The sequence below is a fragment of the Hyaena hyaena genome, unplaced genomic scaffold, assembly GCF_003009895.1.
Source record: "Hyaena hyaena isolate Hyena2069 unplaced genomic scaffold, ASM300989v1 scaffold_1187, whole genome shotgun sequence".
NCBI classification, from domain to species: Eukaryota; Metazoa; Chordata; class Mammalia; order Carnivora; family Hyaenidae; genus Hyaena; species Hyaena hyaena.
In genome coordinates, this window is record NW_024081819.1 from 383,541 (window position 1) to 408,961 (window position 25,421).

Genomic DNA, 25,421 nt, shown 5'->3' on the forward strand with positions numbered 1-25,421 from the left:
ATGTCCAGCTATCAAGAAAAAATTACAAGACATATCAAAAGGTGAAAAACAAAAACAAACAAACAAACAAACAAAACCCCAAACCCCCACAATTTGATAATACAGAGGAAGCATCAGAAACAGATATGACAGGACTGTCAGAATGATCATAACTGGGAATTTAAATATGCTAAGGACTCTAATAGATAAAGTAAGCAAATGTGAGAATAACCAATGTTAAGTAGAGGGATGGAAATCCTAAGAAAGACCCAAAACGAGGGTGGCTTAGTCGGTTGAGCGTCCGACTTTCGCTTAGGTCATGATCTCTCGGTTCGTGGGTTCGAGCCCCGCATCGGGCTCTGTGCTGACTGCCAGCTCAGAGCCTGGAGCCTGTTGCAGTCTGTGACTCCCTCTCTCTCTGACCTTCCCCTGCTCACGCTGTCTCTCTCTCTGTCTCTCCTAGAAATAAATAAAACATTTAAAAAAATTAAAAAAAAAAGAAGACATAAAGATCACCAACAGACCCATGAAAAGATGCACAAAATAACTCGTTATCAGGTAAATGCAAATCAAAACTATAGTGAGATGCCACCTCACATCTGTTGGAATGGCTAAAATCAACAACACAGGAAACAACACGTGTTGGTGAGGATGTGGAGAAAGGAGAACCCTAGTGCACTGTTGGTGGAAATGCAAACTGGTGCAGTCACTGTGGAAAACAATATGCAGGTTCTGCAAAAAATTAAAAACAGAATTACCATATGATCTAATGATTCCTCTATTAGGTATTTATCTATAGAATATGAAAACGCTAAATCGTGGGGTGCTTGAGTGGCTCAGTTGGTTAAGAGGCCAACTTTGGCTCAGGTCATGATCTCACAGTTCATTGGTTTGAGCCCTGTGTCAGGCTCTGTGCTGACAGCTCAGAGGCTGGAGCCTGCTTTGGGTTCTGTGTCTCCTTCTCTCTCTGCCCTTTCCCCACTGGTGCTCTGTTTCTCTCTCTCTCTCAAAAGTACAGAAACATTAAAAAAAAATTTTTTTTTAAAGAATACGAAAGCACTAGTTCAACTGCAGCATTATTTACAATAGCCAAATTATGGAACAGCCCAAGTGTCCATCAATAGATGGATAAAGAAAATGTGGTAATGTGTATGTATATCTATATATAAGTATATATAGGAATTAGTCATGAAAAATGAAATCTTGCCATTTGCAACAACATGGATGGAGCTAGAGAGTATAATGCTAAGTGAAATATGTCAGTCAGAGAAAGACAAATACCATAATGACTTCATTCATATGTGGAGTTTTAGAAACAAATGAAGAATGAAAAGAGACAAACCAAAAAACATACTCTCAACTATAGAGAACAAACTGGTACACTTACGATGAACACTGAGTAATGTTAGAATTGTTGGATCACTATATTGTACACCTGAAACTAATATAACACTGTATTTTAAATATACTGAAATTAAAATATAAAATAAATTTTTTTTCAAAATTTAAAAAAAGACTACATCTCCCAGCTTTCTTTGCAGCAAAGTGTGGCCAAGTAAGCAAGTTCTGGCAAAAGGGATCTAAATCAAATTATTATTTGTCAGTTTACAGGTATTCTTAAGAGATGGTTATTTTGTGCCTTTTGGACTTTTTTTCTCCCCATACCTTCTATTTCCTAGTATGTGTATGTGGTAGTTTGAGTTGGAGCTTCTTGGATTATGAGGTATCTGTGGGTATGGAGGCCACTTTGGTAGAAGAACAGATGGAAGTAGCCTGGGTTTTTGATTGATGCTATGCAAATTTATGTCTAGACTAGTACAGGAAAAGAAACAGGCTTGCTTAAACCACTGTTAGTTTCTTTGGGGGGTTTTATCATGCATGGCAGGACTAAGTAACTAAGTGAGTCTAAGTAACACTAAGCCAATTAAGAAACAGATGCAAGGGTTGGACTGTAGCCAGCATATCAATGTTCAAATTAAAGCTGGATTAGAAAATGTGGCTTGGACCTGCAAGCAAAGACGCAGGGTCCTACTATTAGATCCCTCTTAGTCTAGGTCTTCAGTTAAGATGTTAGAAGGGCAGACTATAGAGAGGTTGCCTGGGTGGCTCAGCTGGTTAAGCAACTGACTTTGGCTAAGGTCATATCTCTGCCTCTGTGGGTTGGAGCCTCACGTCCCTGGAGCCTGCTTCAGATTCTGTCTCCCTCTCTCTATGGCCCTCCCCCGTTCATTCTCTCTCTCTCTCTTTCTGTCAAAAATAAATCAATTAAAAAGAAAAGTGCAGACTATAGAGCAGACATGTAGCCAGCAATAGGTTTCTTAAATCTTAGTGTGCATATGAATCACCTGGTGATCTTGCTGGACTATACATTCTGATTTAGTAGGTGTGGGATAGGACCTGAGATTCTGCTTTTCTGATAAGCTGCCAAGGGCTGACACTGCCACTCCAAGGATCACACGTTGGGTAATACCATTCCCCACCCCCCTCATCCGCCAAGTAAATCAGAGTCCAGAGAAGGCCCTGGGCTCTGACTCAGGTGTACTTATGGTCCGGAATCTCAGGGGAGGAGGTAATAAGAGGTAGAGAGAAGGCAACCCTAACACATTCCGTCTCAAACCTGACTGCACATTGAATCCTGGGGAGCTTCAAAACCTGCTAATGTCTACACCCCACTGAGATCCTGGCTCTGGATATGACCCGGGAATTGGAAGGTTTAAAAGCATCCCCGATGATCCCAATAGGCAGCCAATGGTGGGACCCACGGCCTAGAGGGCCAACATTCTGTTGGAAGTTCTTGTTTTTGGGTTGAGGCAAGAACTCTGAGAAAAGAAGGGTCTCTCCTACCCTCCAAGCTGGGACTGAGATAAAGTGAGTGAGGCATCTGCCTTGGGCATTAACGTAAATGTTAGGCGTGGGGAGTGGAAACACCCAAAAACTCCGTAATGAAGATCAGTATTTTAATGCTATATTTTAAATAATCAACATCAACACAAGGAAATCCATAATGAATCAAATATCAAAAATTTAAGGCAAATAAAGACAGGATCTTTAACAGCACTGTGTGGAGCCATATTGGAAACAAATACAAAACAAAACAGAAATCCTGATCTCTAGGCTATACTAACCAATTCCTAACCCTAGGTGACTAAACAACCCAGCTAAGGATCCCTCAAAAGGGGGCTGCTTTCCCGGCTTCCGAGCCACTGCCCCTCACTCCTCTGATCTGGGGAAAAGTGGTGGATAGGTCAACCTTTTTTGTCCTCACATGGTTCTGAAATGGGTCATAGCAGTTCCTTAAATAAAGTAACCAAGATGTAAGAAGAATAATAGCAGACATTTCTTGAGTTCTAAGTGTTTTTACAAAGATTTACTCATTTAATCTCTACACAGATCTTGGGACATAAGAGCTATTGTTATTTGTTAATTGAACAGGGGTTCAATTAATTCGTCTCAAATTATACAGCAAATAAAGAAGCCAAGTTGGGAATCAAACCCAGGGAGTTTGGCTCCAAAGTCATGCCCATGAGTACTTGCTTAAATACTGTGACCCAAGTCAAAAATGTTCTCCTTATCCTCACTTGTGTCCCACGATGTGCCCAGTCATGGCTCCAATACAGCTCAATGGAGCCGTATCATTCCCAAAGCAACATTAACCACCCCCCCCAACAACCAAACACCCAAAAGTAACCATAAGCAACAGAATGACCACACTTGAATTACAAGAACCCCCAGTTCTTTATTACATTTTGGGAAAGAAGTGGTCACCAAATTAAGTTGGAAGTTCCAGCACACAGAAATCCGTTTCCTCTGCTGGCTGTCGCTGCCCCGGGCGTGGGCAGGAAGCCACCAGGGGCCCCTAAGGCTCTATCTGCAGGCAAGGCGGAGGTGGGGCGCGACAGGGAGCCTCAGGGGCGTGGCCAAGGGGTCATCGGATAGTGTACTTATCCCACTTCTTCTCGGGGTCGTAGGGCTCCCAGCGGCTGGCGGGGAAGATGTGCTTGTTCTTTTCGTACCAGCTTCGAAGCACCACCTTGCCTGCGTGCGACTCATCCTTCTCCACGGTGGCGTCGCTCAGCAGCCGCACGTCGTCGTGCACGTCGAAGTTGAAGAGCGGCCCGCTCTTGCCCCGGGCCTTGGTGACAATGAAGTCGTAGAAGGTGTGGTAGTGGGGCAGGATCAGGTCCTCCTTGACGTACATGAGCTGCTCCACGCCGGCTGACCGCAGCTCGCGGAAGTCCTTGCGCAGCCCCTGCAGGGCCATCTTCAGGAACTGCTGCACGGTGCCGCCCTTGTGGATGCGCACGGTCCGCCGGTGCCCCGAGCCGTCCCAGTAGCTGAACGTGACCTCCATCTCCTCGCGTTTCACCTTCTCGCGCTTGGCCTCCCACTCCTGCCGCAGCTGCTCCCGCAGCCGGTTCTCCTCCTCCTCGCGGTCGCGGTCAGGCAGGAAGCTCGTGTCTACGTCTGGATTCTTCCCCAGGTTCTTCTTCTTCTTGCTCAGCCCCGCCGAAGAGGGCCGCTCCCCAGACCCCGCCGCCACCGCCTCCGCCTCCGCGGCGCCCTCCTCGCTTTCCTCGAGCGCGAAGGACAGACTGCAGATCTTGCGCTTCTGCTCCCGCTTGCGCTCTTTCTCCCGCAGGGTCTCCAGCTGCAGGCGCCGCGCCTCCAGCTGCTCCCTCTTGGCCAGCTGCATCTCCCGCTCCTTGAGCAGGGCCTCCTGCCTGGCCTTCATGTCGTTGAGGGTCACCAGGCCCACCGTGCTCGACTTCAGCTCGGCCTCCACGGCGTCGTAATGAGCCGAGAACTTCTTGTCCACCTTCGACTTAACCATGGTCTCCTCGGCGATCCGCTGCCTCAGCACCTCCATCTGCTCCTTCTGCTTTTCCCGCTTCTTGATCAGGTGCATGGCCCGGCCGGCCTCCCGCATGGTGCCCTTGTACTGCGCCATGGTGGCAGCTCGCCGCGCCCACTCCCGCTTCCAGTTTCTGTCCGACGCCGGGGAGTTTCCGGGCTAGCGCATGCGTTCTGCAGCGATGAAGAACACGTGAGTTGGAAAGGGGCCAATAATAATCGTTTGATTAATGTTTCGGAGGGGTGCATTCTACCAGAAATTTCTGAGTTGATGGAAGTGTTCTGTAGCTGTGCTGACTGATCTGTAGCCATATGAGACTATTGAGCCCTTGAATTGTGGCTAATGCCATTGAGGCACTGACTTTTATTTTAATTAATTTAAATTTAAAGAGCCATATGTGACGTGGCTCCCATGTAGGACGTTGCAAAGCTGGGTTTTGAGAGCTGCACATGGAGAGGGTTGGTTTACAGAGCAAATTTTCACCTGCCCAGGTACTCTTATCTGTCCAGGTACCCCCCTCAAGCAAGAATTGGGGAACCAAGAAAGCAGGCTTGCAGTGGACCTGGGACTGGATTTGAGTGTGTTGACCCCAGGAGCAAATTTTCACCTGCCCAGGTACTCTTATCTGTCCAGGTACCCCCCTCAAGCAAGAGTTGGGGAACCAAGAAAGCAGGCTTGCAGTGGACCTGGGACTGGATTTGAGTGTGTTGACCCCAGGAAAGTAGAGTCTGAGAGGAAAATGCCCAGGTTGTCCCTGGAGAAGGCACCTGTTCCCTCAATCAGATACACAACTCTTCGTGGGGAGGTAAGCGAGTGAGAGGAGAAGGGTCAAACAGAAGCATCTGTTAGTTACTTTTTTAGAGGGTGGTAATGTTAGCTAAGATCCTATCAATATGTTAGGAGTGAGGCAGGACCATATTAGTTGCTGACCCTTGAGAATAACTTCTGCAGTGAGTATTTGTCGAGTCCATCTTATGCCCAGTACTAAAGTGTGCAGAAGCAGTGTAGGTATGGCCCTGCTTGCTGTGGAAAACTAGGCAACTAGGGATGCTTCTTGGTATTTCAGCCAAAGCAGAATGAAGCCTCCCCTTAATTTTATTAGACTCAACTTGAGCCAACCATCTTCCCTCAGAACCAGTCTATCCTGTCTAATGCTATAGACAGCTCCATCATCCTCAGGAGCCTTACCCCCACAAACTCTAAAAAGGTCTAATCCTACCATCCCCACCCTCCCTAACTCTAACACTCTGCCCTCTGGAAGGCAGCACCTTGTCAGCAAACTCTCCTAAATCCTCAGCCACCTCTGGGGATCTTCCCTTTACCTTCTTGTCTCATGCTGGAAGCCTGCTGTTCTCTGGGGAGACCATTTCTCCTAAAGTAGAGGACATCTACATCACTTCCACATCCACATCCTCTGACATGCACATCATCTCATACTCTAAAAGTGGGATGTCTTTGCAGTCTCAAAAACATTTCTTCTATATTTTTGGAACTCCCAGCTCTCTTGAAGTTCGTGCAACCCAGTGATACTACCCTAGCTTTTGCTGTCATCTCTGTAATTCCCTTTCCTCCAGAATCCTTGAGGATTAGCACCTAGCTCAAGTGCCATCTTCCTCCATCCTCCATTCATCATAATCCTGGATGTTCTCCACAGAACCTACCAGACACCTAGACCTTCTCGCTTCTGATGGCCTCTTCCTTTGCCATGCCCTAGCTCTTATCACTATGAACAAGTGCCCCATTTCCCAAATCTGAACTCTGGCACCTCTTTTCCTTTCAATACCTCAACACCAACTGTCCTCTGATAGTTTGAGGCCTCCGATCCAAAGACCCCAGCACCTCTCCATTCATGCTCACCTCTGCTTGCTCCTTCCTTACCCACCAGATGTTGCTTGGAGTCTCAATCTCTCATGCTCCTTTCTTTCCTGTTATTCTTGCCTGGAAAAGCTCTAATCCTGGTGAAACATAGCCCTTGTCTTCGCAACTCCTAAACTCCAGGGCTGAGGAAAACAGCACTGCTGTTGTTGGCTAGCCTCACTTGAAGTTCATGACCTCAAACCTCCAAAGGGGATTCAAAACTGCCTGGTAATTCTATTATGCTGCCTCAGGGAGTCTGCTCTCTTGCTCTCCAAGACAACTATTTCATGCTTCCTCTTGTATCTCTCACACCTCCACTCTCTTCTACCTCCCCCATCTCTCCTGGTTTGGCCAGTAAACACTTAGCAACACACCACTGGATACAGCTCTGTCTTCTGATTCAAACACAGTTATTCGTGGATAATTGAATCCTACCCAGCTTTCATAACACAAACACTGCATTTGGTCTACTTAGATCCCCCCAAATAAGTGGTTATGTGAAAAAGGAGTTATAAACTCAAGTAACTATGGGAAATTCAGAGTCAAATAAAGTTTAAGAGTCTCTTTACTGTGAGTCTCTGATATGTTTCCACTGTGACTCTCCAAGAGGAGTGTAGTATTTCATGTTTCCCAAAAGTGTTTTTGGATTATTCAATGTTTTCTTCCTCTACAGAGTATCAGTTCACTTTTTTCAAAACCAGTGCTTCATGGGAGCATGTTTAGAAAAGCTGGCTGTGAAATATATGCCAGTCTTCTATTTTGCCTTTCTTAAAGCAGTGATGCCTGTGAGCACAACCTCAAGAAGAGGTTTTTATAATAAAAAAGAAGCCTTTTATTATACGAGAGTAAAATATGGCACCTATGTGCCAAGGAGAAAATATTGTGGTGTTACCACTCACCAAATTGGCCAAACAAGAAATCTAAGTGTTTTCCTGGACTACTGTCCTTCACACATAACCAATTAAAAAAATATCTGCATATGTTTTCCTTTTCTCTCCTTTCCTACCACTGGCCTTGATACAAGAATTGTGTTTGTTTTTTTTTTCCCCACCTGAAGCCTCCTCATCAGTGCCCTATCATCAGTATATTCTCATTCTTTTCTTCAAAAAATATTTTAGGTTTATTTTTGAGAGAGAGAGAGAGAGACAGAGGCAGAGACAGAGGATGAGCAGGGGAGGGGCAGAGAGAGAGAAACACAGAATCTGAAGCAGGCTCCAGACTCTTGAGCTGTCAGCACAGAGCCTGACATGGGAATGGAACCTGTGAACCGTGAGATCATGACTGGAGCCGAAGTCCGATGCTTAACTGACTGAGCCACCCAGGTGTCTCCAAGACTGCTCTGGCTATTTTGGGTCTTTTACAGCGCCACTCAAATTTTGGGATTGTTTTATTTTTGTGGAAAATGCTATTGGAAGTTTGATAAGGATTGCATTGAATTTGTTTGTTCCCAGATTTGCTTTCGGAAGCATGGATATTTTAACAATATTAATTCTTCTGGTTATGAGCACAGTATATTTTTTCATTTATGTCTTCTTCAGTTTCTTTCATCAGTGTCTTATAGTTTTCGGTATACAGATCTTTCACTTTGTCAAAAATCATATTGTGTGGGCCTATGTATGGACTCTGTTCTGTTCCATTGAACTATGTCTATTCCTTTGTTAATATCACATTATTTTAGAATATTGCAGCTTTATAACAAGTCTTAAAAATGGTTAATCCTTCTTTTTCAAGAGCTTCCTGGTATTCTAGTCCTATTGCCTTCCCATATAAGTTGTAGAATCACTTAGTCTGTATAAACAGTCCTTGAATTTTTATTGGGATTGCATTAAATTTATAGATCAATTTGGGGGAGATTTGCCATCTTAACTGTATTGTTGAGATGAATGTTGTATGGCTACAAACATTGTTTGGCTCTCTATTTAGGTCTCCTTTCATTTCTTGCAATGGCACTTTGTAGTTTTTAGCACATAGATTCTGCCTGTTAGCTTTATACCCAACTATTTATCATTTTTTAGGGATATTATAAATGGCATTAAAATTTTTTTTTAATGTTTTATTTATTTCTGAGAGAGAGAAAAAGAAAGAGAGAGAGACAGCATGAGCAGGGGAGGGTCAGAGAGAGAGGGAAATAAAGAATCTGAAGCAGGCTCTAGGCTGTTAGCACAGAGCGCGATGTGGGGCTCCAACCCACGAACTGTGAGATCATGACCTGAGCTGAAGTTGGACGTTTAACTGACTGAGCCACACAGGCGCCCCATATAAATGACATTTTAAGAAACTGATTTCAGGGGTGTGTGTGCGGCTCAGTGAGTTTCCGACTTCAGCTCAGATCATGATCTTGTGGTTCATGTGTTTGACCCCCGTGTCAGGCTCTCTGCTGACAGCTTAGAGCCTGGAGCCTGATCCAGATTCTGTGTGCCCTCTCTCTGTCCCTCCCCTGCTGGCACTCTGTCTCTCTCAAAAATAAATAAACATTAAATAAATAACTGATTTCAAATTATTCATTACCAATATATAGAAATAAAACTGATTTTTTTCTGTTGACCTTATATCTTTCCATCTTGCTAAATTCACGTATTAATTCTACAAGTGTTTTATAGATTCCTTGGATTTCCGTATAGACATCATGTTTCCTGAAACAACTATTATCTCAGAACAGAGATAATTTAATTTCTTCCTTTCTATCTGTAGGTCATTTGTTTCTTTTTCTTGACTTGTTGTATTGACTAGAATTTCCTGTAGGATGCTGATTGTGCAGAATTGGGTGTTTTCTTAAAACATTGGGTAAGATTTGTTAAAATAACTGTCTGGGCCTGGATTTTTCTTTTTTGGCAGGTTTTAAACTACAATCTATTTAACAGATATAGATAGAACTATTAAGGTATGCCAGTTTTTTTCTTAGGTGAGTCTTGATAATTTGTGGTCTTCAAGGCCTTCGTCCATTTCATCTAAGTAGTCAAACTTATGTACATAATTTTGTATTATTCATTATCTTTTTGATAATGAAAGTTTGTAGTGATTTACTTTTTTTTATTCTTTGTATTCTATCTTCTCTGTTTTTTCTTTGTCTGTCTAGAAGTTTACTGAATTTTATTGATATATAAGAAACAAATTTTTTCTTTTATTTTCTCTACTGTTACTCTTTTTAGGTTCACTGATTTCTGCTCTTATCTTTATTTTTTCCTTCTCTTTGCTTTGGGCTATTCTGCCCTTTTTCTTAAGGTAGAAGCTTAGATTACTTATTCGAAATCTTTCTTCTTTTCTGATATAAGTAGTTAAATCTATGAATTTCTCTCAAAGCACTGTGTTAACTGGATTCCTAAAATTTTGATATATTGTGTTTTCATTTTCACTCAATTCAAAATATTTTGTAGGGGCACCCAGGTGGCTCAGTCAGTTAGGCGTCAGACTCTTGACTTCAGCTCAGGTCATGAGATGAAGACCTATGTTGGGCTTCATGCTAAATATGGGACCTGCCTAGGATTCTCTCTCTCCCTCTGCTTCTGCCTCCCCCCCTGCTCACTCATGCGTGCCTGTGTGCATGCGCACTCTCTTAAAAAAACACTAAAATTATTTTCTAATTTCTTTTGAGAGTCTTTGTGACCCATGGATTATTTATTTAGAAGAGTGTGTGTATGTGTGTGTGTTTTAATTTACAAATATTTGAAGATATTCTAGTCATCTTTTTGTTATTGATCTCCAGTTTAATACTGTTGTGATCAAAAAACATACTTTGTGTGATTTTTATTCTCTTATATTTATGAGGATTTTCTCATAACCCAGAATATGGTCCATGTTAGTGAATGTCCCATGTACACTTGAAATGAATGTGTGTTCTTCTGTTGTTCCTTGGAGGTGTTCTAGAAATGTTAGTAGATCAGTTAGTTCAGTTCTATATCTTGCTGAGTTTCTATATACTTGTTTTATCAACTCCCAGAAGAGAAGTATTGAAGATTCCAATTATAATTGTGGGTTTTTCTACTTTTCCTTTCTGTTTTACCTATTTTTAAGTAATGTATTTTAAAGCCCTGTTAGGTACATATACATTTAGGACTTGTTGGTAGAATGACCCATTTATCAAATGTCCCTCCTTATCCCAGTAATTTTCCTTTCTTTGAAGTCTACTTTGTCTGATATTAATATAGTAATTCCAGCTTTCTTTTTATTAGTATTTTCATGTAATATTTTTTCCAATATTTCATGTAATAACTTTTTCCATAAGTTAAAAGGAAAACTTTTTTTAACTTTTAACAACTTTTAAGTTTTCCTTTTAACTTATGTCAATACATTTAAAGTGAGTTTCTCATAGACAGCATATAATTGAGTCTTTTTCTTTAACTACTCTGGCAATCCTTGTCTTTTTATTGGCATTTTGGAGCCATTTATATTTATTACTGAAATGTTCAGATTTAGGTCTACCATTTCATTATTTTTTTCTTGTTTTCACCTGTTTTCATTCCCCTGTTTTTCCTTTACTCTTACTTTTAAATTATTTGGTTACTTTTTTAGTATTCAATTTCAATTTATCTATTGAGGCTTGTAACATTTTTTTTTTTGAGGCTTTTACTATATCTTTTTATAGATTTTTAGTGATTATACTTGGGGTTACAACATATATTCTTTTATTTTTCAGTTTGAGTTAATACTTTTTTATTTTAAGAGTAATGTAAAAACTTCACCACTATATATGTCCCTTTACTTTTCCCTATATATCGTAGTTATTGTATACGTTGCATCTACATGCATTGGAAACCCATTAGACAATGTTAAAATTATTGCCTTCAACCATCACTCATAGTTTAAAGAACTCAAGAAAAAGAGTCAGTTGATTATATTTACCCAAATATTTGCCATTTCCATTTCTCTTCCTTCATTCCTAAAATTAAAAGTTTCCCTCAGGTGTCATTTCCCTTTTATTTAAAGAACTTTTTCATTCTTGGTTATATATGACCAATTTGTCATCGAGATCAAAAAAAATAATCAGTCTGTAACTATTCTCTATAATGTGAATCTGTGGTAGAGACAGGATTTTTGCCTTTAGTGTGTTGAAGGTGATTTTAGGGACTACAGGTAACAAATGAGAGAGTGTCCGACAGGATGCTTCCTGCTATTGTTGACTTCAATGCTCATTTTCTTTCAGTAGACACAGACTCTTTGGCAAAGTTGAGACACTTGAGAAACAATGGGCTGTCAGTGATGTCAATGGTCACCCTGCCTTGGTGCTTCCCCACACGTTTCAGAAAATGTACAGGTAGCCATTCTGATACAAGGAAAGCCCATTCTCAGACAACTGTTCATCAGATATGGTGGTTTATGAGTTTATTAACATATAGCCATGCTTTTTTTGTAACCAAAATTTACTAGATGGAATCTTTGCTGAGCCACTGCAATTGTCTCTAATCATTCCATGGGTTAGGACTGGGTCTTGTTTTAATTGATGATGCCACTTGTCCTCTCTACCTGTAGGACTTCCTGTGAATGCTGTAAAGGATGCAGAAATCCCAGTTGTAGATAAAATGTAAGAAGTGAAAACTTCTTTATGTCCCTACTTTCAGAGATTTACATCAGACCACCATCCACAGGGGCTGCTTTGAAGAGCTTATTGCAAGTGAATGTTGCCAGAGGGTCTGCAGGAAACTGAGTGTTCTGCACTGATGTAGTAATTCTTTGTACAAGGGTGGCCAAGACCAATGGTCAGGGGTCTAATGGGCCAGACCAGACTGACTTGCTAAGGATGTATGGCTTAAAATCATTGCCAGGTGATATGGTTCCTTGCTACTGCTGTGTGCTTTCATTTTTCCTGCTCCAGGGCCTGGGATGTTGTATATGCTGAATAAATGTGTGATAAATGGATGAATAAACAAATGTCACATTGTTTGACTGTATTACATTTTTAAGTACTCTTGTTATTAACAACCCTAGGCATTACAGTAAAAGTGTTCAGTGCTACAGCTTCATTTCCAATTCACTATTTTGAGTGAACATGTAAAAGATCACTCTTTACAAATCCCTGAAACTCTGAAACTCTGCCACTGGAAACATGGCAGCCAAGGAGGTAGCGTGGCAGTGTGGAAACCATGCAATGTGAGGAAGACTGGATTCTCACGTCAGCTCCAAAGTTTGCCATGGCCTCGGTAGAATTCAGGTAACTTATTTAAGTTTTCAGTTATCTCATCTGAAAACTTTACACACTGAAACTGTCTGATCCTTTTGAGTTATTTGGCCTAGAATTCAACCAAAGAGCTTTCTGGTAACTCACCTAAGTCAATGACAAGGCATGGATGAAGGGCGCGTAAAACTTATTTGTTTGTGTAATTCCTCCTTGTGCCTGTTATCCAGAACTCCAAACTCCAGGTTCTGGGGGTGGGGGAGTGGTAGGATCCCCTCCCTAAGGAATGTAAAAGAAAAAAAAAAAGCACCTCAAGGCAACCCGGCTATATGTGTACGTGATATCCCTCACAACCCTGTAACATGAGACCACTTAATCAGATCACATGTTTGTGTGTTACCGTATATGGGAGACCAAAAAAAAGTCAAAAATATGTAAGAGACTATGCCACGTGGCATTCGGGGCTCAGTTATTTGGGTACAAACCCAACTGAGCCACTGCTGGCACAAATAAAGTTCCTTCCTAGAAAGAAATGCCTTGTGTCATGACTCTCTGTACAAGAATCCTCCTACAGGGACAGGGAGATGTCAACTCAGCCAAGGGCCTTACCTCATAGGATCGTATCAGGCTTTGGCTGTTCATAGCAGTGTGACGTGTTATCAAAATTAGTCCAAAGGCAACTCCAAAGAACCAGGAAGGGAGGAGATCAGGTATAAGAAATTCCTGGTTTGGTGACAAAGGAGTTGAGGAAGCCTCTGCCTTCATAGCCAGAACCTGGAAAATGACTGCTTCTCATAGTTTTCAAGGAGCCAATTGGGAACATTGTAGGTGGGCATTTAGGAGAGTGAGCATAAAAACTAAGTCCCTTACTTCACCCAGAGCTGACTGTGAAGTTTCTCCATTCCTAGTTCCTTGGTTGGAGAAGCTCTGCTTTCCTGGGAAGCCCTTCCCTATGCCCTCTCCGACCCTCTGGTGCCGCTGTATGCGCTACTTGGAGACAGAGGACTGTAGCTATCAATGCTTCCCTTGTCTTGCCTTCCACTCTTCCTAAACATGATAGTCACTATCATTTGCCAGATGCTTCATCAGCATTTAGAAGCTAAAGACAAGAGGAGTACATTCAACCATTAAGGTGGCCGTGTATTACCCAACCCAGATATCTCTGATTCATGCTCATTTAATTATTTATTTTAAAATAAAAATATTTTAATCCTACATACACTTTTATAAAAAGTACATAAAATGGTCTCTAGATAATCTTATACCTGAGAGATAACCATTATTTTTTGTGTTGTTTTGTTCTAATGCTTATTCATTTTTGAAAGAGGGAGAGAGAGTGAGCAGGGGAAAGGCAGAGAGAGAGAGCGAAACACAGAAAGCAGACTGTAGGCTTCGAGCTGTTGGCACAGAGCACATCTCAGAGTTTGAACCCATGAGCTGTGAGATCATGACCTGAGCCCAAGTTGGAGCTTAACTGACTGAGCCACCCAGGCACCCTTGAGAGATAACCATTATCAATAGTCAGCATTTACTTCTAGACTATAAATGTATATGTAAATATGTATTTTAATATAATGGGATCATTCTGTATCTTGTTTGAACTCAAAAATGTATTATACTTCTTTCTATGTTCACACTAAAGGGCATATTGGATCTCTTTTAATGCCATCAATGTATTTCAGTATAGGAATATATCATAATATGTTTTACCAATTTTCTATTCCTTGAAATTTAAGTTATTTTCATTTGTTTTAACTCTATAACGATTATTCTTATACCTACATCTCTGTTGGAGAATTCTTATAGAGACTGGTGCTTAATATGTGTTAGTTATCACAATTATTAGTAATCTCTTTTAATGATAACCCTTGACTTTCTTTGATCTTAAGTTTAGCATCTTTTCTTATGGTCTTTAAATTTTGTGATTAAGTCTTTTACCTATTTTTATGTTGAGGAGGTTTCCTCTTATTGATTTATAAGAACTCTTTATATATTGTGAGTTTATCTACCATATAACACTCCCCCAGGTTGTCTTTGCATTTTAACTTTGTTTATGGTAATTTTTCCCCTGAATTATAGCAGTTTTTGTATTTTCATTTTTATGTAGCCAATTCTGACAGTCTTTTCTTTTATGACTTGGGAGTTTAATATATATTTTAAAATTCAGTCAGTTTTATATGTTGTTTTTTTTTTTAACATTTGCTTCTTTCTATATATATATAGTTAATCTAGCTGGGATCTATTTCTGAAATTGCTGTAAGGCAGTGATTTAAATTTCTTCCTAAAAGTTTGTACTAGATTAAAATGAAAACAGGAAAGGAATTTTTCTCAACCTGCTACATGGACTATTGCTAAATAGTAATAATAAAAACAGTACAAACTAATGTTTTTATAGTGATTTGCAAGCTATAATGCTTTTTACATACTCTATCAGCTGGGAATTCTTCTTTTCCTGGTAAGAGAAAACCTGACTCAAACTGGCTTAATAAACTATTTGACTCACTTATTTAAATAAAAAAATGACTCACTTATCTGAAATGACCAGAGGTCATGTAGGCTTTGGATGTGGCTTGGTTCAGAAGTTCAGTAATCTCACCATGGTTCCTTTTTGTTTCATTTTCAGGCTGACCCTCATTAGGGCCACTAGATGATGTCTACAGATTTCTAGGAGTTACATTCAGTCTCATTCATATTCAGAAAAAAGAAAGATTTTCTTTTTTGATTACTCTTTCAGAAGAATGAGGGAGTTTCTCTCCCAGATCTCATATCTTGCTTTTTTCCAATCAACATTTCCAGGAAAATGACAAATGGTCTCTTCTTTAGTCAATCAGAACCTACCCTAATGCTGGGCAGAGAGGTGGGAGACAGTGTGAAACATGGGATGTGTTGGGAAATGGTGAATATTCATCCAAACAAAATTGCGATTGCATAATTAAGAGGAAGGGAGAATAGAAGTTGAGCACTCAAAGTAACAAAAGTGTACCACACATACATTTTCCCTGTTTGGTACTCATAGGAACCCTAAGAAGGTAAGTAATTACTAGCTTGCCTATTTTATGGAGATACTGAAAACTAGAAGAGTTATATAATTTTCCTTGCTCACTCCCCTAGTAAGTAGCAAAGCTCAAATCCAGATCTCATAACTCCAAATTCTCTGCTCTTCCCAGGACTCCAAATTACCTCTTTACATGCTTAAAACTGCTGCTTATGGGACGCCTGGGTGGCTCAGTGGGTCAAGCGTCCAACTCTTGATTTCAGCTCAAGTCATGATCCCAGGATCATGGACTCGAGCCCCATATCGGGCTCCAAGCTCAGCGCAGAGCCTACTTAAGATTCTCTTTCTCTGTCTCCCTCTACCCCTCCTCTGATAATGCGAGCTCTCTCTCTCTCAAAAATAAAGACAAACAAAATACTCAAAACAAAACCAACAAACAAAACAACGACTGCTTAGTATATGGGACTGCATCAGCTCTACAACCTCATTTTTTAAATTTAAAAGGTCAAAAGGAGATATTAGCTATTGGCCATGTTGATGTTTCTAATGAGAGCAGAACATGATGTGAGGTTCCACCATGGTGGCTTCAAAAGAACTGGAAGTGAAGACCCTGTTCTAGCTCAACCTCGGCTTCCCCAGAAAAGAACATGATACAAAGGCTGATGCATGAGTGATTTATTTGGGAATGTGTTCACAGGGAGCAGGAAGGAGTGTCAGGACGAGGTGGGACAGCGAGAAGGAATCCAGGTAGCCATCTCTATGGTGACTATTTGACCCTACAGGAACTTGAGGAGCTCCATGAAACATATCACTGTGGGGTGGGGAGAAAAGGGAAAGCATTTACCCTACAGCACACATCCCCAGTGGTGGATGGTTGCTCCAGAGAATGTTAATAACCCTGCATTTCTTAGTTTTACATAAGTGAGTGCCCAGTGGGTTGGCTGGCCACCCCAGCTTGCCACTGCATCAGAGAAGTCAGGGATGGAAAGGGAGAAGATGCACTCAAAAGGTGCTTCAGCATAAAGCCAGTTGAATAGAACTGCTCACTGCATTAGCATCAGTGACTGGAAGGAGGTGGAGCCAGAGGATTTTAAGTGGGGCATTTTAAGTAGAGGTCTTCAATACATAATCCATTTTAAGCTAATCATACAAAACTTAAGTTAAAGAAGTGATACACAAACAAGCCCAAATTACTAGTTCCCTAGTTAACATCTGATACGTTCACGCCTGAATTATTACAACTACCTCCTAAAAAGATTTCCTTAGTTTTCCCCTAGTTCAACTACTACTGTAATCTTCCTAAAATTAAAAAAAAAAATCTCCATTTTGTCCTTACTTTACAGAATGATTCATTACCCTCCACTGGTTGCAGAATTATGTACAAATTTCTTTACTTGACATTCAATATTCTTCACAATTGGTTTTACTGTAATTAAACAGCTGTCCTCCCCATAACTGTGCCAGCTGGGCTCAAGCTGGTCTAATTTCCTTACCGTTTGATAAACAAGCCAAGATTATTCCTTCTCTGTGTCTTTGTTAATATTGTCCCTTGTAACTGACAGGGATGATGTGCAAAACATTTACAACTGCTGTGGCAGGCACTGACCAATCAGAGTGGAGACTGAGCCAATCAGAACTGATGTCAGGTGTAACTGACAATGTGGGTTGACCAGTTGACTCAGCTCTGCCCTCAGCCTCTATTTTTCTTCTACATATTGAAATCCTACCTTTCCCTCATTTTCCCTGACGTTATCCTGGACTACACTTACTTGTATTGGTCTTTACTTCTTTGGGATTAATTACCACTTTGTGTCCTGAATATTCTTAAAGATGTGCATATGATGATGTAACAGTCTAAAACACCTGCACTTTTTGGGCAGCACATCCTTTACTGCCTCTTCATATGGTAACAGTTTCATGATATTTTTTGGTATAGACAATAGAAAGATAAGATACATTCTTTCCTCTAACATAGTTAATCAAATACATTTTTTATCATTGATACTTTAGAAAAATTTCTTTTAGCTTCAAAAATTCATGAATGATACACAAATTTTTAGGATTTCTGAAATATGAGGAAAGAATGTACTATATTTCCTTTATTTTGAGTTAAAATTTCAAAGAGATAAGTTTTCTTGGAATGCTCTTTCAATTGACAGTAGATATATTCTTGAAAGACATTGCAACACCAGAATGGCTAACAGTATCTTAACCTAAGTGGTAGTTTTAAAGGTTTTTGTGTTTTTTTAATGTTTCTTTATTTTTGAGAGAGAGAGACAGAGACAGAGACAGAGAGAGAGATAGAGAGAGAGAGACAGAGAGAGAGTAGGGGAGGGGCAGAGAGAGAGGGAGGGAGAGAAGCCAAAGCTGGCTCTGCACTGTCAGTGCACAGCCCTGACTCAGAGTTTGAAATCACGAACTGTGAGATCATGACCTGAGCCAAAGGTGGACGTTAACTGACTAAGCCACCCAGGTGCCCCAACCGAAGTGATAGTTTTAATACACAGCCCCCAGATTCTCTGATACTCATTCCACTGAGAGATGGAGTCTATGTCTCCTCCCCTTGAATCTGGGTGGGCTTGTGACTTGGTTGTAACTAACAGAAAACTACTTCCATATCTACCACTTTGTTCTCATGGATTCTTGCCTTTTTTTGTTAGTTTTTTAAGTATTTATTTTTGAGAGAGAAACAGAGTGTGAGCAGGGGAAGGTCAGAAAGAGAGACAGAGACACAGAATCTGTGTCTAGATTCTGAAACAGGCTCCAGGCTCTGAGCTGCCAGCACAAAGCCCAATGTGGGCCTCAATCCTGGGATTGGAGAGATCGACCTGAGCCATCAGAAGCTTAACCGACTGAGTAATCCTGGCACCTCAAGGATTCTTGCCTTGATCCATCATATAAGAAGTTCACTTCCATTGTGGCCACCATCCTTTGAGGAAACCTGGGCCACATTAGGTGCTGTCATCCATAGTACAGCTGAGATCCTAGCTGACGGCCAGCACCAACCACCAGATCCGGTTCCAGAGTCACCTCTACCATGGAGTGTCCTCAGATGAGGTTCTAGATATTGTGGAGCAGAGACAAGCTGTACCCTGTCTAAATTTCTGTCCCTCAGAATCCATGAGCATAATAAGATGGTTGTTTTATGCCATTAAGTTTTAGAGCAACAGTTGCACAACAGTGATGATGCAAACAACTATGGATAAAAGTTAGTGTAATCCAGGTACAGTCCTAATATTGTGGGGTCCTGGGCTTGAGTACAAATGAAGCTCTAAATATTTAAATATTTAAAGGTTTATATGTTAAATATTACAAATCACATCAATAAACTATTGAATAGATACGTTTTATTCTTCTTTGAAAAATATACCTTCATAGTGACTGAGAAAACTAGATTTGGATTTAGGATTCCCATTGAAGGCTGGCCCCTCCCTTTCTCTACCCACCCCAAACTCCATCTAACACTTTTCAGGGCCTTACACATATGCATGCTCATAGTCCATTCATACTCCCTGGAAACAGCCACCTCATAGCCCTTCTTGGGCCCAGGGGAGCACACCCAGTGGTGGTTTATCATCCATAAGAGGGTAGATTCAGATAAGAGGCCAAAGAAAACCCCAAGTGTTAGCAGGAAATTGTAGGATCCCAGGTATAGCATAGAATCTGGGGCTTGGGCCCTGGAGCGGGTCTAATGACTTGGTCTTGCAGACTTCTCACCCTATGGCTGGGAAAAGGTCAGAGTGGGGAAGTCTTGCTGGGGTACATGGACGTTACTTGTCCTAACCACACAAATCCCTCTCAGCTCAAACTAAATGTGTCTTCAACTCAACTTCCCTTAGCAGTTTCCCAAGAATCTCCTTGGCCAGTTTAGTGCCACCTGAGATGAGGGGAAATGTGACAGGGGAAGTCAGAATGGAAAGAGACAGCAGTTCTTGTGGTGGAAATTTCTTACTTTGGAAAACACTAACTACATAGCCCCAGAGAAGGGGCCCAGGTAAGTACAGGGCTGAGAAGTAGAGCTCCATTAGCTTCATGGAAATCCACCTCTATTTTCACTTCTTGGTTCATTCATGCCTTCTTGATAGACACCCTGGGAAAACAGGTTGTTCCTCATATATGGCCTTTGTGAACCAGGAAAGCGTTTCAGCTCAGGGAGAGTTCAAAGTTAATGACCCATGAGCTGCATTTGACCTGCAAATGTGTTTTTATTTGGCCCAGTGTGCTACTTTTTTTTTTTTCTGAAAAAGTGGTTAGCATTTTAAAACTGGGAGATTCCACATTTAAAATCTAGATTTCTTGCCATTCCTTGAAGTTAGAAGAATTTGGAAAACTGGGCCTGCATTCCCACAGAGTGACAAGTGGCTGCCCCTGCAGTAAGACACAGACTCTCTAAGCCTCCATGGCCTCTCCAGCTCTTGGACCCATCTGCATCCAGCTCTAATTTCTGGGGCCATTTGTATATGCAACATGTGGGTTAGAGCAATAATGTACAGGCACAGGTCCTCACAGATGAAGACAGTCAATGCTGACTAATGGTGCCCACAACAGATGGCAAAGGGCCTAGCATTAGCTGAATGAATAAATGACTGGGAAAATGAAAGGCTATAGGCTGTCTTAGTAAATGGCCCCATGGGAAAGAAAGCAAAACAACAATCCACTGCTTAGAATGTTCTTTAAGGAGTAAGTCTAGTAGAGCTTCTATTATTTTATAATTCTGAGTAGTAGTATATGATATGTATAGATAATACTGAGTATGTATTATATGATATGTATAGATAATACTGGGTATGTATGATGATATGGTAATATAAGAATAGACTCTAATTTGATTAGATCTTAAAGAGAAAGAAGCTTATAAAATATCTCACAGAAGTGGATAAATGAGTAAGAAAAAAACAAAACTGAGGCCCTCTCAGTGAATTATTTCAGATTTGAAGTAATTAATGAAACTGAACTTTATTGTGATTTTTAAAAAATTTGACCATAGGAATGTAAGAAGTCACATATCCATCTTCCGTAGTCCTTTAAAAAATAAACACAAGAGGTTCCTCAAAAACTTAAACATAGAATGACTGTATGATCCAGAAATTCTGCTTCTGAGTATATACTCAAGAATTAAAGAGTCTTGAAGAGATATTTGTACATCTATGCTCACAGCTGCATTATTCGTAATAACTAAAATGTGAAAGCAACCCAAGCATCCATCAAGAGAGAAATGGATAAACAAAATGTGATATATGCATGCAGTCAGACATTGCCCAGCCTTAACAGTCTTAAAAGGAAGGGGATTCTGACATGCCAAGACATGGATAGATCGGGAGGACATTATGCTCCATGAAATAAGCCAGTCACAAAAAGACAAATACTGGATGATGTCATTTATACGAGGTCCCTAGAGCAGTCAAATTCATAGAGCCAGAAAGTAGAGTGGGGGTTGCCAGGGGCTGGGAAGAGGGAGGGAGGGTGTTCGAGTTTAAAAGGGTCAGAGGTTCAGTTTGGAAAGATGTCTGGAGTGGTGGTGATGGTTACATAGCAGTGTGAATGTACATAATGCACAGAACTGTTAATTTAAATGTGACAAAGAGGGTAAATTGAATGCTATATGTTCAAATAAACAGAAGAAACAAATGCAAAACATACACTTATGATCTGCAGCTTCTCATTTAAAGTCAAAATTAAATTCAGCCTGCTTCCCCTTAGAAGATTAGGCATAGATGTCGGAGTGAGGGGGAGATAGGGGGCTGACAGGCAGGGTTCACTGGGCCAATTGGTCACCTGAAGGGGACTCACAGTCCCTTAATTAAAGTAAGCTACTGTCTGACTTCCACAGGCCTCCTGGCCAGTAAATCCCTCCTCTTTTTACACAGGTGCAGAGAGAATCAGAATTCAATTGTCATAAGCTTTCTCAAAATAGCTATTCTCCAGAGAAGATTTGAGAAAGCAAATTAAATGGATGGAAGTCTGGCCTCACCAACGTTTGCAGAAAATAGTATTATTTGGTCAAAGTCACATCACAGCCCAGGAGTACCAGCATGTGGAGTCATAACTAGGAATAAAAGATCTCACTCCCTCGTCACATGCATTCCCTGCATTTGTTGAGGAGTCCATTCTGGAACCAGCCAAGGATGCAAACCCCAGCCTGGGACACAGAGGCTCCTGGAGTGCTAAACAGTAATATTATTAGCATAAGGCATATTTACATTGTCTATGTACCAAGTTGTATATTTTCACACCACATCATTGTGGCTCCAGTAAACATAAATGGCAACTATGATTACACCAAATGTTATTGCATTAAAATAAACATGGAGTTTCTGAACTATGTATACACATTTTAAAAAGTGAAATTCTTATTATAATCTTATATCACAAGGCATGCATCCACCCACAGGTGTTCATCAAGACAGATTCTGGCACTCAGTAACCACGTGAGCTTCCTCAAGTTACCTCTCAGTTCCTCCGTTTCCTCCTCTGCAATTTGTCAACCACAGCTGAATCCACCTTGTAGGGTTATGTATGAAGATGAAACGGATTGAAGTAAAACCCTGAGAGCTGAGCCTGCGGTTCACACAGTATCTGCTAAATAAATTCAGCACTATATGATGAATGATCTGTAAGGAGGTTAGCACCTTCCAGGGAGCTGAGTACCTGAGTATATTACACTCCCAGATTTACTTTTGTGAAGACCTTCCCCATCGTACACACCCCCCGGCCCCAAGCGCCAATGCTGGGCACGCACAAGGGCCTCACTGTCACCTTGCCCGGGACCTTGCCTGCCTCCGGCACAGTGTGGGCACGGTGAACAGCCAGCTTTGCAGATGAGATCACCACCGTCTGACCCAGGGAGCGGAGTGCTCGGCTGGAAAACTCGAAATGAAGCCAGATGCTGTGCTTTCTTTCAAGACGGGAGAACATGTGTTCCAGTTTTGCAAGGAAAAAGCAACTTGGGACTTCGTGTTTTGATTACACTTGGCTCCCACCTCCTCAAACTCCAACGTTTGTGGAACAGGGAAATGAGCTCGGAGTCAAATGATAAAGCTGATATGATTCATGAGTCTGTCAGGAGGAAAGAAACAGGAAACGGAGGGGCTGGCTGCCGGGGCCGTGACATCATCACTTTGGCATCCTGTCCTGGTCCTGGAAAAATGCAGCTTGCACCGCCTCGAGGATTTTGAGACACTGAAGACAGAAGCTATTTGGTTGCTTGGCCAACTCCCAAGGGCAATGAAGTCTTATCCACGAGAGCGAGTAAAGGGTGAAAAGTCGGTATGTGGGCTCCATCGCCAAGAACCGCTAGGAGAAATGAAGGAAGCAACAAAACCCTTCAGTCAAAACACCAGTGGAAAAACACTTCTTCAAAGCAAACATTGAAGAGCACAATGTGCTTTTATTGTGCCTGGGATTTTTTTTAAAACGGGTTTTGGAAAAATAGTCTCTTGATGTTTATAAAGTTCCTCCTGAATAAAGGGCTACTCCAGGGCAAATGGTAATTTGGCCTCACAGCCTGAGAACTTGCATCTTCTGGACACGTTTCATTTTTTTTTAATGTTTTTAATTTATTTATTTTGAGAGAGAGAGAGAGAGAGAGGGAGAGAGAGCACGAGCAGGGGAGGAGCAGAGAGAGAGGGAGAGATAGAATCCAAGCAGGCTTTGCACTGTCAGCAGAGAGCCAGACATAGGGCTCAAACCCACAAACCATGAGATCATGACCTGAGCCTAAATCAAGAGTCAGATGCTTAATAGGCTGAGCCACCCAGGTACCCACCCCTGGACATACTTCTTATGGAGGAGGGACGGTGAGCGTGTGGTGTGCTGGCAACGGAAGGAAGGAAATCTGAAGTGAGCTTTTGCTGTCTGACTAGGAGCAGATATTCACAGAGAAGGACAAGGTCACAGGATTTGTACTTTGCCCAGCGTTAGACGGCTGGGGAAAATCGATGTCGGAGTTGAAGCCCAAACAGAAGGGGACTCTCAAGATAAGTGTCGTAGACATAAATCTGGCAGATAGATGGAGGAAATGCTGCTTTCTTCCTTCCGAAGCCTGTGTTGCCCTGGAGCATCTGTGTCAGCACGTAAACAGGCCTGGAGCAGGGGCCCATGAAGCCACTTGGGAACTCTGGGTCAGGGGCCACAGCGGGAGGACAAGAGCCACAGCCCGTGGGCCCCAGCCGGCTGCCTGGCTTTGTAAGCGCTGTTCCACCAAAACACAGCCACATCCATTCGGTGACCTGCTTTCATGCTATGAAGAGAGTTGAGTGGTTGCTACAGAGACCACATGCCCCACAGAGGTAAAAATATTTCCTATCTGGCCTTTTACAGAACAAGTTTACCAACACCCGGCCTAAAACAAGAGAGCTGCCAGGGGAGGGAAGTCCCCTCTAGGGGCAATGCCCACCTGTTACAGACCCTAAAAGCTTTCTACTGTCTCACAGTGTGGCCACCTTGCTGGCTCTTCTCCTTGCAGAACATGACACTTGACTGATGGCAACGGGAAGGGCGATCTGGCTAAATAATGCATCAGCTGGGCTGTGTTCTCAGCTTTCTGCCAGCTTTGCTGGGCATTGCAGCTGGGCTGGGTTTTCACAGAGCCCTACATACCACGTTGTTCCGTAGTTCTCGCTTCCCAAGTCTCTGAGCTCAGTGAGGGCTGGGTGAGGCTAACTCATTTTTGCATTCCTAGTACGTACTGTAAAATAAGTGCTCAAAAAATAGATTTTAATTAATAAAGGAGTGCATAAACAACGGGTTAATATTTTTTAATTAATAAATGAATGAGGATCTAATCCCATCTGATGAGACCCTTATCCCACAAAGACAGAACCTCATTCCAACAGTACTGGACCCAGGGAGGAAGGTTTCTGGGCAGCTACAAATGTAACCTCCTTCGAGCCAATATTCTTCTTCTTCTTTTTTTTTACGAGCCAATATTCTTCTTCTTCTTTTTTTTTTAAGTTTATTTACTTATTTTGGGAGAAAGAGAGAGTGAGCAGGAGAGGGGCAGCGAAAGAGGGAGAGAGAATCACAAACAGACTCTGTGCTGTCAGCACAGAGCCCAAAGTGGGGCTTGATCCCAGGAACCAAGAGATCATTATGTGAGCTGAAATCAAGAGTTAGACGCTGACCCAACTGAGCCACCCAGGCACTTCCCGGCCAATATTCTTTTAGTGTTTATTCTGTATTTATTTAGTGGGAAGAAACAGACTTTCTTTTTTTTTTAATTTTTTAATGTTTATTTACTTTTGAGAGAGAGAGACAGTGTGCAAGTGGGGGAGGGGCAGAGAGGGAGGAAAACACAGAATCTGAAACAGGCTCCAGGCTCTGAGCTGTCAGCACAGATGCAGAGTTCAAACATACAAACCATGAGATCATGACCTGAGCCAAAGCTGGACGCTTAACGACTGAACCACTCAAGTACCCCAGAAATAGATTTTCCTTTGGTAGGAATTATATATATCTTTCTTTCCATCAAGGAGTTTGTTAGATGCATTGCATATAATATAGCATCTAAACTTACTGCGATCAGAATTGTCTTTCACTTTTTCTGTCACTTGTGACTGAATTACAATTAGTCATTCACACACACAAAGAATTGAAATAACACAGAGTCTTATTCAAAACAGCTTTAAAAA

At 41.6% G+C, this 25,421-nt stretch overlaps 1 protein-coding gene across 7 annotated transcripts; it reads right to left on the minus strand.

Moving 5' to 3' along the window:
* Positions 1 to 3,695: 3,695 nt before the first annotated feature.
* On the minus strand, positions 3,696 to 23,287 carry FAM50B (family with sequence similarity 50 member B). Of its 7 annotated transcripts, none has more exons than XM_039222739.1 (3): positions 22,240 to 23,287; positions 12,948 to 13,076; positions 3,696 to 5,004 (listed from the first exon to the last, which is right to left on the minus strand). In XM_039222739.1, the coding sequence occupies exon 3, from the start codon at positions 4,925 to 4,927 to the stop codon at positions 3,905 to 3,907; it is 1,023 nt and encodes a 340-aa protein (XP_039078670.1). In that variant the 5' UTR covers positions 4,928 to 5,004; positions 12,948 to 13,076; positions 22,240 to 23,287; the 3' UTR covers positions 3,696 to 3,904. The 7 variants fall into 7 exon arrangements, 6 of the variants coding, with proteins under 6 accessions (XP_039078670.1, XP_039078671.1, XP_039078675.1 ...); XM_039222740.1 differs by lacking the exon at positions 22,240 to 23,287 and adding an exon at positions 17,286 to 17,466; XR_005526592.1 differs by lacking the exons at positions 3,696 to 5,004; positions 22,240 to 23,287 and adding exons at positions 11,991 to 12,169; positions 17,286 to 17,482.
* Between the last annotated feature and the right edge of the window lie 2,134 nt (positions 23,288 to 25,421).

What these genes read in the sequence shown, in the direction of transcription:
- FAM50B (XM_039222744.1), bottom strand. Translation starts at nt 4,927, where the DNA reads ATGGCGCAGTACAAGGGCACCATGCGGGAGGCCGGCCGGGCCATGCAC.